Source organism: Pleurodeles waltl, chromosome 5 (assembly GCF_031143425.1).
Source record: "Pleurodeles waltl isolate 20211129_DDA chromosome 5, aPleWal1.hap1.20221129, whole genome shotgun sequence".
Taxonomy (NCBI): Eukaryota; Metazoa; Chordata; class Amphibia; order Caudata; family Salamandridae; genus Pleurodeles; species Pleurodeles waltl.
In genome coordinates this window covers 1,771,964,763-1,771,985,343 of record NC_090444.1, presented here as the reverse complement: position 1 = coordinate 1,771,985,343, position 20,581 = coordinate 1,771,964,763, and the positions used below count along the sequence as shown (strand labels likewise).

At 47.1% G+C, this 20,581-nt stretch overlaps 1 protein-coding gene across 1 annotated transcript in view; it reads left to right on the top strand.

Annotated features, from left to right (window-relative positions):
- The window catches only part of WDR43 (WD repeat domain 43), a 462,775-nt gene that overhangs the window by 194,009 nt on the left and 248,185 nt on the right, over nt 1-20,581 (top strand). The window contains exon 8 of the mRNA XM_069236209.1: nt 16,748-16,919. Within this exon, the coding sequence (XP_069092310.1) occupies nt 16,748-16,919 (172 nt within the window). The remainder of the gene's footprint in view (nt 1-16,747; nt 16,920-20,581) is intronic.

The window sequence follows — 20,581 nt, the reverse complement described above, 5'->3', positions numbered from 1 at the left end:
CTTACAACAGTGCCTAGCCTCACAGTGGTCTCAAGCACAGGGTCACCTTCTAGATCTGGTGTTGCTAGACCGCCAAACTTACCTCTCGCTTCTATGGTGGAACAGTATAAATTTAAACATAGGGCGGCCTTTCCAAGACCCAGTGCCACAGTACGTAATAACAACAGATGCTTCCATGACAGGGTGGGGAGCACATCTCAATCAACACAACATAAGAGGACAATGGAACATACATCAAACAAAACTGCATATAAATCATCTAGAATTATTAGCAGTTTTTCAAGCACTAAAAGCTTTCCAACCAATCATAACCCACAAATACATCCTTGTCAAAACAGACAACATGACAACGATGTATTATCTAAACAAACAAGGAGGAACACATTCAACGCAGTTAAGCTTGTTAGCTCAAAAAATATGGAAGTGGGCAATCCACCATCAAATTGGTCTAATAGCACAGTTTATTCCAGGGATCCAGAATCAGCTGGCAGACAATCTCTCTCGAGATCACCAGCAAGTCCACGAATGGGAAATCCACCCACAGATTCTGAACACCTACTTCACACTCTGGGGAACACCACAAATAGACTTATTTGCAACAAAAGAGAACGCAAAATGCCAAAACTTCGCGTCCAGATACCCACACAAGCAATCCCAAGGCAATGCCCTATGGATGAACTGGTCAGGAATATTTGCTTACGCTTTTCCTCCTCTCCCTCTCCTTCCTTACCTAGTAAACAAATTGAGTCAAAACAAACTCAAACTCATTTTAATAGCACCAACGTGGGCAAGACAACCCTGGTACACAACACTGCTAGATCTGTCTATAGTACCACACATCAAACTGCCCAACAAACCAGATCTGTTAACGCAACACAACCAACAGATCAGACACCCGGACCCAGCATCGCTGAATCTAGCAATCTGGCTCCTGAAATCCTAGAATTCGGACACTTACAACTTAGCCAAGAGTGTATGGAAGTCATAAAGCAGGCCAGAAGGCCATCCACTAGACACTGCTACGCAAGTAAGTGGAAAAGATTTGTTTGGTACTGCCATCATAATCAGATACAACCACTAGACGCAACTCCAAAACATATAGTAAATTACTTGCTCCATTTACAAAAGGCAAAGCTAGCCTTCTCTTCTATTAAAATACACCTTGCAGCAATATCTGCATACCTGCAAACTACATATTCAACTTCCTTGTATAGGATACCAGTTATCAAAGCATTCATAGAAGGGCTTAAAAGAATTATACCACCAAGAACACCACCTGTTCCTTCATGGAACCTAAACGTGGTTCTAACAAGACTCATGGGCCCACCTTTCGAACCCATGCACTCTTGCGGAATACAATTCCTAACCTGGAAAGTTGCCTTTCTCATCGCCATTACATCTCTAAGAAGAGTAAGTGAAATTCAAGCGTTCACAACACAAGAGCCTTTTATACAAATACATAAAAATAAGGTCGTCCTACGACCTAATCCAAAATTTTTACCCAAAGTTATTTCACCATTCCATCTAAATCAAACGGTAGAACTACCAGTTTTTTTCCCACAGCCAGATTCTGTGGCTGAAAGAGCACTACATACATTAGATGTCAAAAGAGCATTAATGTACTACATTGACAGAACAAAAAACATCAGAAAAACTAAACAGCTATTTATTGCATTCCAAAAACCTCATGCAGGTAACCCAATATCAAAACAAGGTATAGCCAGATGGATAGTTAAATGCATCCAAATCTGCTACCTTAAAGCAAAAAGACAACTGCCCATTACTCCCAGGGCACATTCAACAAGGAAAAAAGGTGCTTCAATGGCCTTTTTAGGAAACATCCCAATGCAGGAAATATGTAAGGCAGCCACTTGGTCTACGCCTCACACATTCACCAAACACTACTGTATCGATGTGCTATCCGCACAACAAGCTACAGTAGGTCAAGCTGTATTAAGAACTCTATTTCAGACAACTTCTACTCCTACAGGCTAAACCACCGCTTATGGGGAACTAACTGCTTACTAGTCTATGCATACCATGTGTATCTACAGCGACAGATGCCATCGAACTGAAAATGTCACTTACCCAGTGTACATCTGTTCGTGGCATCAGTCGCTGAGATTCACATGGACCCACCCACCTCCCCGGAAGCCTGTAGCAGTTCAGAAGTTACCTTCAATTTTGAACATTTGTATATATATTATTTAATCCTTTAATAGGTACATACTTACATTTTTCATTGCGCGGGCACTATTACTATAGTACAACTCCTACCTCACCCTCTGCGGGGAAAACAATCGAAGATGGAGTCGACGCCCATGCGCAATGAGCACAGAAGGAGGAGTCACTCGGTCCCGTGACTCGAAAACACTTCTTCGAAGAAAAACAACTTGTAACACTCCGACCCAACACCAGATGGCGAGCTCATGCATACCATGTGAATCTCAGCGACTGATGCCACGAACAGATGTACACTGGGTAAGTGACATTTTCATTTTGTGGTAGTGTGGTCGAGCAGTAGGCTTATCCAAGGAGTAGTGTTAAGCATTTGTTGTACATACACATAGACAATAAATGAGGTACACACACTCAGAGACAAATCCAGCCAATAGGTTTTTATATAGAAAAATATCTTTTCTTAGTTTATTTTAAGAACCACAGGTTCAAATTCTACATGTAATATCTCATTCGAAAGGTATTGCAGGTAAGTACTTTAGGAACTTCAAATCATAAAAATTGCATGTATACTTTTCAAGTTATTCACAACTAGCTGTTTTAAAAGTGGACACTTAGTGCAATTTTCGCAGTTCCTAGGGGAGGTAAGTATTTGTTAGGTTAACCAGGTAAGTAAGACACTTACAGGGCTTAGTTCTTGGTCCAAGGTAGCCCACCGTTGGGGGTTCAGAGCAACCCCAAAGTCACCACACCAGCAGCTCAGGGCCGGTCAGGTGCAGAGTTCAAAGTGGTGCCCAAAACACATAGGCTAGAATGGAGAGAAGGGGGTGCCCCGGTTCCGGTCTGCTTGCAGGTAAGTACCCGCGTCTTCGGAGGGCAGACCAGGGGGGTTTTGTAGGGCACCGGGGGGGACACAAGCCCACACAGAAATTTCACCCTCAGCAGCGCGGGGGCGGCCGGGTGCAGTGTAGAAACAAGCGTCGGGTTTGTAATGGAAGTCAATGAGAGATCTCGGGATCTCTTCAGCGCTGCAGGCAGGCAAGGGGGGGGTTCCTCGGGGAAACCTCCACTTGGGCAAGGGAGAGGGACTCCTGGGGGTCACTTCTCCAGTGAAAGTCCGGTCCTTCAGGTCCTGGGGGCTGCGGGTGCAGGGTCTCTCCCAGGCGTCGGGACTTTAGGTTCAAAGAGTCGCGGTCAGGGGAAGCCTCGGGATTCCCTCTGCAGGCGGCGCTGTGGGGGCTCAGGGGGGACAGGTTTTGGTACTCACAGTATCAGAGTAGTCCTGGGGTCCCTCCTGAGGTGTCGGATCTCCACCAGCCGAGTCGGGGTCGCCGGGTGCAGTGTTGCAAGTCTCACGCTTCTTGCGGGGAGCTTGCAGGGTTCTTTAAAGCTGCTGGAAACAAAGTTGCAGCTTTTCTTGGAGCAGGTCCGCTGTCCTCGGGAGTTTCTTGTCTTTTCGAAGCAGGGGCAGTCCTCAGAGGATGTCGAGGTCGCTGGTCCCTTTGGAAGGCGTCGCTGGAGCAGGATCTTTGGAAGGCAGGAGACAGGCCGGTGAGTTTCTGGAGCCAAGGCAGTTGTCGTCTTCTGGTCTTCCTCTGCAGGGGTTTTCAGCTAGGCAGTCCTTCTTCTTGTAGTTGCAGGAATCTAATTTTCTAGGGTTCAGGGTAGCCCTTAAATACTAAATTTAAGGGCGTGTTTAGGTCTGGGGGGTTAGTAGCCAATGGCTACTAGCCCTGAGTGTGGGTACACCCTCTTTGTGCCTCCTCCCAAGGGGAGGGGGTCACAATCCTAACCCTATTGGGGGAATCCTCCATCTGCAAGATGGAGGATTTCTAAAAGTTAGAGTCACTTCAGCTCAGGACACCTTAGGGGCTGTCCTGACTGGCCAGTGACTCCTCCTTGTTGCTTTCTTTGTTCCCTCCAGCCTTGCCGCCAAAAGTGGGGGCCGTGGCCGGAGGGGGCGGGCAACTCCACTAAGCTGGAGTGCCCTGCTGGGCTGTGACAAAGGGGTGAGCCTTTGAGGCTCACCGCCAGGTGTTACAGCTCCTGCCTGGGGGAGGTGTTAGCATCTCCACCCAGTGCAGGCTTTGTTACTGGCCTCAGAGTGACAAAGGCACTCTCCCCATGGGGCCAGCAACATGTCTCTAGTGTGGCAGGCTGCTGGAACCAGTCAGCCTACACAGATAGTTGGTTAAGTTTCAGGGGGCACCTCTAAGGTGCCATCTGTGGTGTATTTTACAATAAAATGTACACTGGCATCAGTGTGCATTTATTGTGCTGAGAAGTTTGATACCAAACTTCCCAGTTTTCAGTGTAGCCATTATGGTGCTGTGGAGTTCGTGTTTGACAGACTCCCAGACCATATACTCTTATGGCTACCCTGCACTTACAATGTCTAAGGTTTTGTTTAGACACTGTAGGGGTACCATGCTCATGCACTGGTACCCTCACCTATGGTATAGTGCACCCTGCCTTAGGGCTGTAAGGCCTGCTAGAGGGGTGTCTTACCTATACTGCATAGGCAGTGAGAGGCTGGCATGGCACCCTGAGGGGAGTGCCATGTCGACTTACTCGTTTTGTCCTCACTAGCACACACAAGCTGGCAAGCAGTGTGTCTGTGCTGAGTGAGAGGTCTCCAGGGTGGCATAAGACATGCTGCAGCCCTTAGAGACCTTCCTTGGCATCAGGGCCCTTGGTACTAGAAGTACCAGTTACAAGGGACTTATCTGGATGCCAGGGTCTGCCAATTGTGGATACAAAAGTACAGGTTAGGGAAAAGAACACTGGTGCTGGGGCCTGGTTAGCAGGCCTCAGCACACTTTCAATTGTAAACATAGCATCAGCAAAGGCAAAAAGTCAGGGGGCAACCATGCCAAGGAGGCATTTCCTTACACAACCCCCCCCCCAAACGAAAGAGGATGAGACTAACCTTTCCCAAGAGAGTCTTCATTTTCTAAGTGGAAGAACCTGGAAAGGCCATCTGCATTGGCATGGGCAGTCCCAGGTCTGTGTTCCACTATAAAGTCCATTCCCTGTAGGGAGATGGACCACCTCAACAGTTTAGGATTTTCACCTTTCATTTGCATCAGCCATTTGAGAGGTCTGTGGTCAGTTTGAACTAGGAAGTGAGTCCCAAAGAGGTATGGTCTCAGCTTCTTCAGGGACCAAACCACAGCAAAGGCCTCCCTCTCAATGGCACTCCAACGCTGCTCCCTGGGGAGTAACCTCCTGCTAATGAAAGCAACAGGCTGGTCAAGGCCATCATCATTTGTTTGGGACAAAACTGCCCCTATCCCATGTTCAGAGGCATCAGTCTGCACAATGAACTGCTTACAATAATCTGGAGCTTTTAGAACTGGTGCTGAGCACATTGCTTGTTTCAGGGTGTCAAAGGCCTGTTGGCATTCCACAGTCCAGTTCACTTTCTTGGGCATTTTCTTGGAGGTGAGTTCAGTGAGGGCTGTCACAATGGATCCATATCCCTTCACAAACCTCCTGTAATACCCAGTCAAGCCAAGGAATGCCCTGACTTGAGTCTGGATTTTTGGAGCTACCCAGTCCAGAATAGTCTGGATCTTGGGTTGGAGTGGCTGAACTTGGCCTCCACCTACAAGGTGTCCCAAGTAAACCACAGTTCCCTGCCCTATCTGGCATTTGGATGCCTTGATAGAGAGGCCTGCAGATTGCAGAGCCTTCAAAACCTTCCTCAGGTGGACCAGGTGATCCTGCCAGGTGGAGCTAAAGACAGCAATATCATCAAGATAAGCTGTGCTAAAGGACTCCAAGCCAGCAAGGACTTGATTCACCAACCTTTGGAAGGTGGCAGGGGCATTCTTTAAACCAAAGGGCATAACAGTAAACTGATAATGCCCATCAGGGGTGGAGAATGCTGTCTTTTCTTTTGCTCCAGGTGCCATTTTTATTTGCCAGTACCCTGCTGTCAAGTCAAAGGTACTTAGAAATTTGGCAGCACCTAATTTATCTATGAGCTCATCAGCTCTAGGAATTGGATGGGCATCTGTCTTGGTGACAGAATTGAGCCCTCTGTAGTCCACACAAAACCTCATCTCTTTCTTTCCATCTTTGGTGTGAGGTTTGGGGACTAAGACCACTGGGCTAGCCCAGGGGCTGTCAGAGCGCTCAATTACTCCCAATTCCAGCATCTTGTGGACTTCCACCTTGATGCTTTCCTTAACATGGTCAGACTGTCTGAAGATTTTGTTCTTGACAGGCATGCTGTCTCCTGTGTCCACATCATGGGTACACAGGTGGGTCTGACCAGGGGTTAGGGAGAAAAGCTCAGGAAACTGTTGTAGGACTCTCCTACAATCAGCCTGCTGTTGGCCAGAGAGGGTGTCTGAGTAGATCACTCCATCCACTGTGCCATCTTTTGGGTCTGATGACAGAAGATCAGGGAGAGGTTCACTCTCTGCCTCCTGATCCTCATCTGTTACCATTAACAGATTCACATCAGCCCTGTCATGGAAGAGCTTAAGGCGGTTCACATGGATCACCCTCTTGGGGCTCCTGCTTGTGCCCAGGTCCACCAGGTAGGTGACCTGACTCTTCCTCTCTAGCACTGGGTAAGGGCCACTCCATTTGTCCTGGAGTGCCCTGGGAGCCACAGGCTCCAGAACCCAGACTTTCTGCCCTGGTTGGAACTCAACCAGTGCAGCCTTTTGGTCATACCAAAACTTCTGGAGTTGTTGGCTGGCCTCAAGGTTTTTGGTTGCCTTTTCCATGTACTCTGCCATTCTAGAGCGAAGGCCAAGTACATAGTCCACTATGTCCTGTTTAGGCTCATGGAGAGGTCTCTCCCAGCCTTCTTTAACAAGGGCAAGTGGTCCCCTTACAGGATGACCAAACAGAAGTTCAAAGGGTGAGAATCCTACTCCCTTCTGTGGTACCTCCCTGTAAGCGAAAAGCAGACATGGCAGGAGGACATCCCATCTCCTTTTGAGTTTTTCTGGGAGCCCCATGATCATGCCTTTTAATGTCTTGTTGAATCTCTCAACTAAGCCATTAGTTTGTGGATGGTAGGGTGTAGTGAATTTATAAGTCACTCCGCACTCATTCCACATGTGCTTTAGGTATGCTGACATGAAGTTGGTACCTCTGTCAGACACCACCTCCTTAGGGAACCCCACTCTGGTAAAGATACCAATGAGGGCCTTGGCTACTGCAGGGGCAGTAGTCGACCTAAGGGGAATAGCTTCAGGATACCTGGTAGCATGATCCACTACTACCAGGATGTACATATTTCCTGAGGCTGTGGGAGGTTCTAGTGGACCAACTATGTCCACACCCACTCTTTCAAAGGGCACCCCCACCACAGGAAGTGGAATGAGGGGGGCCTTTGGATGCCCACCTGTCTTACCACTGGCTTGACAGGTGGGGCAGGAGAGGCAAAACTCCTTAACCATGTTGGACATATTGGGCCAGTAGAAGTGGTTGACTAACCTCTCCCACGTCTTGGTTTGTCCCAAATGTCCAGCAAGGGGAATGTCATGGGCCAATGTTAGGATGAACTCTCTGAACAGCTGAGGCACTACCACTCTCCTAGTGGCACCAGGTTTGGGGTCTCTGGCCTCAGTGTACAGGAGCCCATCTTCCCAATAGACCCTATGTGTTCCATTTTTCTTGCCTTTGGACTCTTCAGCAGCTTGCTGCCTAAGGCCTTCAAGAGAGGGACAGGTTTCTTGTCCCTTACACAGCTCTTCCCTTGAGGGTCCCCCTGGGCCCAAGAGCTCAACCTGATAAGGTTCAAGCTCCAAAGGCTCAGTTCCCTCAGAGGGCAGAACTTCTTCCTGAGAAGAGAGGTTCCCTTTCTTTTGCTGTGTTGCAGTTGGTTTCCCAACTGACTTTCCTTTTCTCTTGGTAGGCTGGGCCATTCTTCCAGACTCCAGCTCTACTTGTTCACCCTGTGCCTTGCATTGTGCTCTGGTTTTCACACACACCAGTTCAGGGATACCCAGCATTGCTGCATGGGTTTTTAGTTCTACCTCAGCCCATGCTGAGGACTCCAGGTCATTTCCAAGCAGACAGTCCACTGGGATATTTGAGGAGACCACCACCTGTTTCAGGCCATTGACCCCTCCCCATTCTAAAGTAACCATTGCCATGGGATGTACTTTTCTCTGATTGTCAGCGTTGGTGACTGTGTAAGTTTTTCCAGTCAGGTATTGGCCAGGGGAAACCAGTTTCTCTGTCACCATGGTGACACTGGCACCTGTATCCCTCAGGCCCTCTATTCTAGTCCCATTAATTAAGAGTTGCTGTCTGTATTTTTGCATGTTAGGCGGCCAGACAGCTAGTGTGGCTAAATCCACCCCACCCTCAGAAACTAGAGTAGCTTCAGTGTGGACCCTGATTTGCTCTGGGCACACTGTTGATCCCACTTGGAGACTAGCCATACCAGTGTTACCTGGATGGGAGTTTGGAGTGGAACCTTTCTTGGGACAGGCCTTGTCTCCAGTTTGGTGTCCATGCTGTTTACAGCTATGACACCAGGCCTTTTTGGGATCAAAGTTTTTACCCTGGTACCCATTGTTTTGTGAAGAGGCTCTGGGCCCACCCTCCTGTGCAGGTTTTTGGGGGCCTGTAGAAGACTCTTGACTATTTTTAGTTTTGGTTGTCTCATCACCCTTCTGCTGGGGAGTCTTTGTGACCCCTTTCTTTTGGTCACCCCCTGTTGAAGTCTTGGACACCCTTGTCTTGACCCAATGGTCCGCCTTCTTTCCCAATTCTTGGGGAGAAATTGGTCCTAGGTCTACCAGATGCTGATGCAGTTTATCATTGAAACAATTACTTAACAGGTGTTCTTTCACAAATAAATTGTACAGCCCATCATAATTACTTACACCACTGCCTTGAATCCAACCATCTAGTGTTTTCACTGAGTAGTCAACAAAGTCAACCCAGGTCTGGCTCGAGGATTTGTGAGCCCCCCTGAACCTAATCCTGTACTCCTCAGTGGAGAATCCAAAGCCCTCAATCAGGGTACCCTTCATGAGGTCATAAGATTCTGCATCTTTTCCAGAGAGTGTGAGGAGTCTATCCCTACACTTTCCTGTGAACATTTCCCAAAGGAGAGCACCCCAGTGAGATCTGTTGACTTTTCTGGTTACACAAGCCCTCTCAAAAGCTGTGAACCATTTGGTGATGTCATCACCATCTTCATATTTAGTTACAATCCCTTTAGGGATTTTCAACATGTCAGGAGGATCTCTGACCCTATTTATGTTGCTGCCACCATTGATGGGTCCTAGGCCCATCTCTTGTCTTTCCCTCTCTATGGCTAGGATCTGTCTTTCCAAAGCCAATCTTTTGGCCATCCTGGCTAACTGGATGTCCTCTTCACTGGGGCTATCCTCAGTGATTTCAGAGGTGTTGGTCTCTCCTGTGAGGGAACCAGCATCTCTGACTATTATTTTTGGAGTCAGGGTTTGAGGGACCCTGTTCTCCCTAGATAGGATTGGTAGGGGGGAATTGTCCTCCAAGTCACTATCCTCTTCCTCTGAGTTGCCACCCTCAGAGGGGTTGGCCTTTTCAAACTCTGCCAAAAGCTCCTGGAGCTGTATTTTGGTAGGTTTGGGGCCCATTGTTATTTTCTTTATTTTACAGAGTGACCTTAGCTCCCTCATCTTAAGATGGAGGTAAGGTGTGGTGTCGAGTTCCACCACAGTCACATCTGTGCTAGACATTTTGTTTCTAAAAGTTGGAATACTTTTTAAGAATCTACAACTGTTTCTAGAATCTAATTTCAAACTTTTAACAAACTTTTAAACTCTAAAAGACAATGCTAAACAGGGACTTAACACCCAAGGCCCTAGCAGGACTTTTAAGAATTTAGAAAACTTTTCAAATTGCAAAAATCAATTTCTAATGACAATTTTGGAATTTGTCGTGTGATCAGGTATTGGCTGAGTAGTCCAGCAAATGCAAAGTCTTGTACCCCACCGCTGATCCACCAATGTAGGAAGTTGGCTCTGTATGTGCTATTTCAAAGTAAGGAATAGCATGCACAGAGTCCAAGGGTTCCCCTTAGAGGTAAAATAGTGGTAAAAATAGATAATACTAATGCTCTATTTTGTGGTAGTGTGGTCGAGCAGTAGGCTTATCCAAGGCGTAGTGTTAAGCATTTGTTGTACATACACATAGACAATAAATGAGGTACACACACTCAGAGACAAATCCAGCCAATAGGTTTTTATATAGAAAAATATCTTTTCTTAGTTTATTTTAAGAACCACAGGTTCAAATTCTACATGTAATATCTCATTCGAAAGGTATTGCAGGTAAGTACTTTAGGAACTTCAAATCATAAAAATTGCATGTATACTTTTCAAGTTATTCACAACTAGCTGTTTTAAAAGTGGACACTTAGTGCAATTTTCGCAGTTCCTAGGGGAGGTAAGTATTTGTTAGGTTAACCAGGTAAGTAAGACACTTACAGGGCTTAGTTCTTGGTCCAAGGTAGCCCACCGTTGGGGGTTCAGAGCAACCCCAAAGTCACCACACCAGCAGCTCAGGGCCGGTCAGGTGCAGAGTTCAAAGTGGTGCCCAAAACACATAGGCTAGAATGGAGAGAAGGGGGTGCCCCGGTTCCGGTCTGCTTGCAGGTAAGTACCCGCGTCTTCGGAGGGCAGACCAGGGGGGTTTTGTAGGGCACCGGGGGGGACACAAGCCCACACAGAAATTTCACCCTCAGCAGCGCGGGGGCGGCCGGGTGCAGTGTAGAAACAAGCGTCGGGTTTGTAATGGAAGTCAATGAGAGATCTCGGGATCTCTTCAGCGCTGCAGGCAGGCAAGGGGGGGGTTCCTCGGGGAAACCTCCACTTGGGCAAGGGAGAGGGACTCCTGGGGGTCACTTCTCCAGTGAAAGTCCGGTCCTTCAGGTCCTGGGGGCTGCGGGTGCAGGGTCTCTCCCAGGCGTCGGGACTTTAGGTTCTAAGAGTCGCGGTCAGGGGAAGCCTCGGGATTCCCTCTGCAGGCGGCGCTGTGGGGGCTCAGGGGGGACAGGTTTTGGTACTCACAGTATCAGAGTAGTCCTGGGGTCCCTCCTGAGGTGTCGGATCTCCACCAGCCGAGTCGGGGTCGCCGGGTGCAGTGTTGCAAGTCTCACGCTTCTTGCGGGGAGCTTGCAGGGTTCTTTAAAGCTGCTGGAAACAAAGTTGCAGCTTTTCTTGGAGCAGGTCCGCTGTCCTCGGGAGTTTCTTGTCTTTTCGAAGCAGGGGCAGTCCTCAGAGGATGTCGAGGTCGCTGGTCCCTTTGGAAGGCGTCGCTGGAGCAGGATCTTTGGAAGGCAGGAGACAGGCCGGTGAGTTTCTGGAGCCAAGGCAGTTGTCGTCTTCTGGTCTTCCTCTGCAGGGGTTTTCAGCTAGGCAGTCCTTCTTCTTGTAGTTGCAGGAATCTAATTTTCTAGGGTTCAGGGTAGCCCTTAAATACTAAATTTAAGGGCGTGTTTAGGTCTGGGGGGTTAGTAGCCAATGGCTACTAGCCCTGAGGGTGGGTACACCCTCTTTGTGCCTCCTCCCAAGGGGAGGGGGTCACAATCCTAACCCTATTGGGGGAATCCTCCATCTGCAAGATGGAGGATTTCTAAAAGTTAGAGTCACTTCAGCTCAGGACACCTTAGGGGCTGTCCTGACTGGCCAGTGACTCCTCCTTGTTGCTTTCTTTGTTCCCTCCAGCCTTGCCGCCAAAAGTGGGGGCCGTGGCCGGAGGGGGCGGGCAACTCCACTAAGCTGGAGTGCCCTGCTGGGCTGTGACAAAGGGGTGAGCCTTTGAGGCTCACCGCCAGGTGTTACAGCTCCTGCCTGGGGGAGGTGTTAGCATCTCCACCCAGTGCAGGCTTTGTTACTGGCCTCAGAGTGACAAAGGCACTCTCCCCATGGGGCCAGCAACATGTCTCTAGTGTGGCAGGCTGCTGGAACCAGTCAGCCTACACAGATAGTTGGTTAAGTTTCAGGGGGCACCTCTAAGGTGCCCTCTGTGGTGTATTTTACAATAAAATGTACACTGGCATCAGTGTGCATTTATTGTGCTGAGAAGTTTGATACCAAACTTCCCAGTTTTCAGTGTAGCCATTATGGTGCTGTGGAGTTCGTGTTTGACAGACTCCCAGACCATATACTCTTATGGCTACCCTGCACTTACAATGTCTAAGGTTTTGTTTAGACACTGTAGGGGTACCATGCTCATGCACTGGTACCCTCACCTATGGTATAGTGCACCCTGCCTTAGGGCTGTAAGGCCTGCTAGAGGGGTGTCTTACCTATACTGCATAGGCAGTGAGAGGCTGGCATGGCACCCTGAGGGGAGTGCCATGTCGACTTACTCGTTTTGTCCTCACTAGCACACACAAGCTGGCAAGCAGTGTGTCTGTGCTGAGTGAGAGGTCTCCAGGGTGGCATAAGACATGCTGCAGCCCTTAGAGACCTTCCTTGGCATCAGGGCCCTTGGTACTAGAAGTACCAGTTACAAGGGACTTATCTGGATGCCAGGGTCTGCCAATTGTGGATACAAAAGTACAGGTTAGGGAAAGAACACTGGTGCTGGGGCCTGGTTAGCAGGCCTCAGCACACTTTCAATTGTAAACATAGCATCAGCAAAGGCAAAAAGTCAGGGGGCAACCATGCCAAGGAGGCATTTCCTTACAGCTACCCTGCACTTACAATGTCTAAGGTTTTGCTTAGACACTGTAGGGGTACAGTGCTCATGCACTGGTACCCTCACCCATGGTATAGTGCACCCTGCCTTGGGGCTGTAAGGCCTGCTAGAGGGGTGTCTTACCTATACTGCATAGGCAGTGAGAGGCTGGCATGGCACCCTGAGGGGAGTGCCCTGTCGACTTACTCATTTTGTTCTCACTAGCACACACAGGCTTGTAAGCAGTGTGTCTGTGCTGAGTGAGGGGTCTCTAGGGTGGCATAATACATGCTGCAGCCCTTAGAGACCTTCCCTGGCATCAGGGCCCTTGGTACCAGAGGTACCAGTTACAAGGGACTTATCTGGATGCCAGGGTGTGCCAATTGTGGAAACAATGGTACATTTTAGGTGAAAGAACACTGGTGCTGGGGCCTGGTTAGCAGTGTCCCAGCACACTTCTCAGTCAAGTCAGCATCAGTATCAGGCAAAAAGTGGGGGGTAACTGCAACAGGGAGCCATTTCTTTACAAAAACCTATTGGCTGGATTTGTCTCTGAGTGTGTGTACCTCATTTATTGTCTATGTGTATGTACAACAAATACTTAACACTACTCCTTGGATAAGCCTACTGCTCGACCACACTACCACAAAATAGAGCATTAGTATTATCTCTTTTTACCACTATTTTACCTCTAAGGGGAACCCGTGGACTCTGTGCATGCTATTCCTTACTTTGAAATAGCACATACAGAGACAACTTCCTACAGTAGCCATAAGAGTATATGGTCTGGGAGTCTGTCAAAAACGAACTCCACAGCTCCATAATGGCTACACTGAATACTGGGAAGTTTAGTATCAAACTTCTCAGAATAATAAACCCACACTGATGCCAGTGTTGGATTTATTAAAAAATGCACAAAGAGTGCATCTTAGTGATGCCCCCTGTATTTTACCCAATTGTTCAGTGCAGGACTGACTGGTCTGTGCCAGCCTGCTGCTGAGAGACGAGTTTCTGACCCCATGCGGTGAGAGCCTTTGTGCTCTCTGAGGACAGAAACAAAGCCTGCTCTGGGTGGAGGTGCTTCACACCTCCCCCCTGCAGGAACTGTAACACCTAGCAGTGAGCTTCAAAGGCTCAAGCTTCGTGTTACAATGCCCCAGGGCACTCCAGCTAGTGGAGATGCCCGCCCCCACTTTTGGCGGGAAGTCCAGGAGAGATAATGAGAAAAACAAGGAGTCGTCACTGGCCAGTCAGGACAGCCCCTAAGGTGTCCTGAGGTGACTCACTTTTAGAAATCCTCCATCTTGTAGAAGGAGGATTCCCCCAATAGGAATAGGGATGTGACCCCCTCCCCTTGGGAGGAGGCACAAAGAGGGTGTACCCACCCTCAGGGCTAGTAGCCATTCGCTACTAACCCCCCAGACCTAAAAACGCCCTTAAATTTAGTATTTAAGGGCTTCCCTGAACCTAAAGATTTAGATTCCTGCAACTTACCTGAAGAAGAAGACTGCTGAGCTGAAAAACCCCTGCAGAGGAAGAACAGAAGACACCAACTGCTTTGGCCCCAGTCCTACCGGCCTGTCTCCTGCCTTCCAAAAGAAACCTGCTCCAGCGACGCTTTCCAAGGGACCAGCGACCTCTGAATCCTCTGAGGACTGCCCTGCTTCGAAAAAGACCAGAAACTCCTGAGGACAGCGGCACTGCTCCAAAAGAACTGCAACTTTGTTACAAGGAGCAAATTTAAAGACCCCTGCAACTCCCCGCAAGAAGCGTGAGACTTGCAACACTGCACCCGGCGACCCCGACTCGACTGGTGGAGAACAAACAACTCAGGGAGGACCCTCCGGCGACTCTACGACTGTGAGTAACCAAAGTTGTCCCCCCTGAGCCCCCACAGCGACGCCTGCAGAGGGAATCCCCAGGCTCCCCCTGACCGCGACTGTCTGAACTCCATTTCCCGACAGCTGGAAAAGACCCTGCACCCGCAGCCCCCAGCACCTAAAGGAACGGAACTTCTGTGCAGGAGTGACCCCCAGGAGGCCCTCTCCCTTGCCCAGCTGGTGGCTACCCCGAGGAGCCCCCCCCCCCCTTGCCTGCCTGCATCGCTGAAGAGACCCCTTGGTCTCTCATAGGAAACCATTACAAACCCGACGCGTGTTTGCACACTGCACCCGGCCGCCCCCGCGCTGCTGAGGGTGTACTTTCTGTGCTGACCTGTGTCCCCCCCCCCCCGGTGCCCTACAAAACCCCCCTGGTCTGCTGGCAGACTGGAACCGGGGCACCCCCTTCTCTCCATTGAAGCCTATGTGTTTTGGGCACCTCTTTGACCTTTGCACCTGACCGGCCCGAGCTGCTGGTGTGATAACTTTGGGGTTGCTCTGAACCCCCAACGGTGGGCTACCTTGGACCAAAAACTGAAACCTGTAAGTGACTTACTTACCTGTGAAATCTAACAAAACTTTACCTCCCCCAGGAACTGTGAAAATTAAACTGTGTCCACTTTTAAAACAGCTTATTGTGTTTTATGTAAAAAGTATACATGCTAAAGTAATGATTCAAAGTTCCTAGAGTACTTACCTGCAATACCTTTCAAATGAGATATTACATGTAAAATTTGAACCTGTGGTTCTTAAAATAAACTAAGAAAATATATTTTTCTATAACAAAACCTATTGGCTGGATTTGTCTCTGAGTTTGTGTTCCTCATTTATTGCCTGTGTGTATGTACAACAAATGCTTAACACTACTCCTTGGATAAGCCTACTGCTCGACCACACTACCACAAAATAGAGCATTAGTATTATCTCTTTTTGCCACTATCTTACCTCTAAGGGGAACTCTTGGACTCTGTGCATGCTATTCCTTACTTTGAAATAGCACATACAGAGCCAACTTCCTACATTACCTGCCTCTCAAGTCTCCTTTGACGTATAGTGGGAAAAGAAGGTGGGTGGGTTCTGTCAGCAGGGAACAGCAGATACTATCCATGTGCCTTTGGATGAGGAGGGACTGTGCATAGGATTTTCAGGGAAGGTGTTTGGAGGGAGGGTGGGGGGCTCGAGGGAGGGGAAGGTGAGAGATGACAGGGTTTTTAGTTTTTTGTTTTAAGAATTGGGCAGGGGAAGGTAAATTCCAGGAGTGTTTCGGAATGGTGACAGGTGGCAAGCTATGTTATTTATTACCATTTGCGAGAGGGTAATCCCAAGTGTAGCGGAGCGCGTGGTGTGGAGTGGAGGGATGGCCAGCAGGTGGTGAAGGTGCATAGCAGGACACAAGATTTAACATAACATAGAGGAGGCTGAGTGAGATTTTGAATGGTTCTCTCATGTTTCCTGTAGCTCTCTTGAGTTAATGATTGCAAAGCAGAGAAGAGGATTTGGAGTCAATTAGAGCATACATTTGAAGGTTGGTAGTTGTCAATAATGGGGATATTTACATCTGCTTGATATCATCACTTAAAATCCCTGTGTAACAAAAAAAATCCATTATTCATGTAATCAGTTTATAATTCTGTAATTGACTGTTCCATAAGGGATTTGAGGGCCAATGTTTTCCTTTGCAGCTTCTAAAAAGACTGTTCATCAATTGTCAGGTTTTACTCCCTTCTCTCACTAGTGCCTCTGACAAGCATGTATATCTTTTGCTTCGGTGCAGGTCTAGTGAAATGTGGATTTAGCTTGTTCACCTTCATGAAATGATATAATTAGATTCAATAACTATTTTTCCTTATTGAAGAATAGAACGGTATACTTTGCTTCAGTACCTTGTTTTCCTTGCTCCTGTTTAGCCCTTCGCCAGTTACTTGTTAAAAAAAAAAATAATAAAAAAAAAAAATAACAATTAATCATGCTTTTACCTTATGTAGCCTGTGTGGTGCACCTTAGAAATTTTCTTGATGCATTTATTTTTTCTTCTCTAGGTATTGCAAAAAGCCTCTCTCGTCAAACTCTGTAGTTGAGATAGCAACATCAGGGAAAGATGGCGACTCCACACCAAAACCAGTGTCTGTTCTATCAGCAGCATTCTGTGCAGACAAACAGTCATTAGTGCTTGTATATGGCAGCACAATACATCCAGTCATGGAGAGATTGGTAGGTTGAAGAGACTAGTTTTAAAACGCATTTGGATTGTGATTGTATAATAATCCCTAATTATGTTATTACTTTAGTGGTGTAGTCATTGTCCTTGAAATCTAACACTTGCAGATACGTACATCATTGGTAGACTTTGACACCTTAATATTTTCTCCTCCGCTTTGCAATGTTCATTGAAATTCCAGTGAGCCTTAAGCCTAGCTTTAGCCAGGACTCTTTGATATATACTATGCATACATACAGGTGCTTTCAGGCAGCTTATCTGTTGGTCTGCTGAAGTATCTTTAACGTTTTGATTCCACCCAACATAGCATACGTCATGAGGCACAGGGGGAGCTCACTTCACCTATTGGATACCTGACTGTGAGTGGCTGCCTTCTGCTTTTGCACAGCAAGTGGTCACCTTTAGTGCCTGAAGGTTACTGGTGCAATCTAGATGTATATATCATATGTAACTGTAGATATACATGTTCTGCATACTCCTGTCATCCAGTGTTGTTGGGCTTGCCAACATTTGAAACTTGTTACCCTTTGAAGAATTCTGAGTTGCAAGATTTGTTGTGATTCCACCCGTGGTCCACATTACACCAGCACTCTGGCTTCTCTTTGTTTTCTTCCTTTATTGGACTCTGGGACCAACATGTTCTACACGCTTTTCAAACCCTACAGCCAAAACGTTGTGCTGATGAGTGTCTGCCTGCAACACTCACACCTTGGACCAGACTGTCATCTACTGTTAACCTTCGACGCACCACACCTTTGAGCCTTGGTACTCGGCAAACCTTGTGTTGTGTTGGCGAATGCCCATAGGGGAAGGGTATGGAACGTACCCTCTTCCGGTTCTGCCCTAGGTGGAAACCAAATACCCCTGAAGGGACCAGCATTGTATCTACAGTTATGCTTGTTTCCCTACCATTAGTAGACCTCCCGTGAAGCTTTCTGTCACATCCACTGCAAGAAGACTGAACTACCAGTGGGAAAAAGGAATGCTTACCACAAAAGGCAGCATGGAGATTTTCTGATCTGAAGACCTGTCCAGCCCCTAGGAAAAAGCCAGGCCCTCCAGCATGCCAAGCTGGAGAGTCCAAAGGCCATCTTTTCACAGGCCTTCAGTACTGAAGTAGAGATGGTGTTCTTACGAGTCTGCAGTGAAATAGATGTGAGTCCTGGCCCCAAAGATCGGATTGACTCCTTTTGCCAGTGCCACAAAGGTCTGTCTTGAGCCTTGAAATGCCCTTTCACCGGGGCAGTGCACAGCTCCTGCAAGAGTCTTGATTTAAGTCCTGAGTTGAAAACCGCAGAAACCTTCAGGTTTGGCTCCTGTGACCAGGATTCCCAGGACTCAAGATCTTGGTATGTCACCAACGAAGACCCCACATCCAGGGGAATCAAACAGCTTCATACTTTGATGGCTTCCCGGCCTGAAGAGACTGAAAAGCCATAACTTCTAGAGACTCAAGCTTCGACATTGAAGTCTGACAATGCTGAGGAATCAATCTTGAAGACTGTTGGAGGGTTTCGGTGCAAAACAGAACAACAAACTGTTTATAAAGTAGGACATAGGCAAGATTTTTGTCAGAAACCTAGCTCCATGTCTCATCCAAATCTTAAAAAAAAAAAAAAAAAAGTAGAAAAAAGTTGCCAAGCCTTTTAGGAAGATCCAGACCTAGAAACACTCCAGGCCACCCCAAAAGTGTCATACTTAGGCCATGGCCGAGCACATCTCAAACCTCACCTACAACACCTCCACAACCAGTGCTATCCCTACACTAACCTCACTCTGTCTGGCCCATGGGATACTAACTGGGAACCTGGGAGTCCTTATTCACCACTGGTGCCATATGATGAGCTTTTCAGGCCCTGGGGGGGAGAAGACCTCTGGGAGGATGTAGGTTATTGTCTCTTTTTAGGTTGAGTGCGCAAGCGTTTTGACCTGTTGTAAGTATTTTGGGCTTTTAACCACACCTGTTTCACACCCATCAGTTTTGTTCATTTGTGGGCTTGCCTTTCAGAAATCACTTGATGTCATTGGTAAATGCTCTACATTTGTCACGCCTTGAGGCTGTTTTTGTCATGCCTTGAAGACTGCCCCTGTTACATGGATTATTGCACGATTGGCGATATAATTCAGCGTTGGTTAACTTTGTCTCGCTTGCTGCATGGCATACACATCGTGAACAGGCACAACAATGTGAACTCAATCGGTGGTATTGAAGAGCTGGTCACATTGTTCACTAATACCTAATCAGAATCATTTCTGGTGGCTCTCCCCTTAAAACACTTTAAATTGGTAAATGTTTTACATAAAACAAATCCTCAAAGCGAAAGTTCTGACTTTCAGCACAGCAGGAGAACTAATACTGCAATATTCACTGCACTTGGTAAACTTGTCCCATAATGCTTTGCAAGGTATTACTTTTACAAAACATTTTTGCCCATAACTCACCATTTAGTGACCCTAGGACAATGAGACCACTACCAAAATGTTCAGCACAACGCGCACTCGGTCTAGATCATTTCTGGGTCCCCCAAAATAACCCCTCCCACCGTTCAGTGTCTTTGTAAGCATTCTCATGGTTGGAACTTTTGCTTTACAGCTGAAAATAGCTGGGAGTAGCTTATGTTTTAAGGGCCTTGTTTTTAAGAGCATTGCTATAGGCCTGCTTTCCCTGAAAATATGTAATGCACTTGCTCTCTAGATACTAAATATATGGTTACTCTGCACTGCTTGATACCCTTTTCTTTGTGTAGTTATACCCTCTAGGGGCTAACTATACAGTTACATGACCATGTTTCTTACAAATTATATTTTCATAGTTGTGTCCTCTAAGGGCTGTTCTAAGCATCACAGTCATATGAACATTTAATGTAAAATATTCATGGTATGGGAACTTGCCACAATGCTTTGCAGGGCATTACTTTTACAAAACATTTTTTCTCATAACAACCTGTGGTGGTCCTACGACAATAGGACCACCTTCAAAACATTCACCAGAAAATGCTCTGTCTACGTCTTCTCTGGGTCGCCTGGCCCAAAAATAACCCCTCCCACCATTCAGTGTCTTTTGAGCTTTCTAATGGCTAGAACGTTTGCCTTACAGTTGGGAGAAGTTTTGTTTTAAAGGCCTTGTTTATAATATCATTGAAGTAGGACTACATATATGATTACACTGCATTACTGTAGGAAGTTGGCTCTGTATATACTATCTCAAAGTGAGAGAGGGTGTGCACAGAGTCCAGGGGTTCCCCTTAGAGGTTGATAGTGGCAAAATTAGTTAATTCTAATGCTCTATTTTGTGGTAGTGTGGTCGAACAGTAGGCTTATCAGAGGGTAGTGTTAAGCATTTGTTGTACACACACAGGCAATAAATGAGGAACACACTCAAAGACTTAATTCCAGGCCAATAGTTTTTATATAGAAAAATATCTTTTCTTAATTTATTTTAGAACCACAAGATTCAAGATTTGAAGAAAATACATAAAATGCAAGGTATTCCACACAGGTAAGTAAGGGACTGTGAATTAAAACAGTAGTATACACAGTTTAGGTTAAAATGGCAATAAGCTATTTTAAAAGTGGACACCTAGTGCAAAAATCAACAGTTCCTGGGGAGGCAAGTATGGTTAAGTTTCTGAGATAGGTAAAGCACTTACAAGTT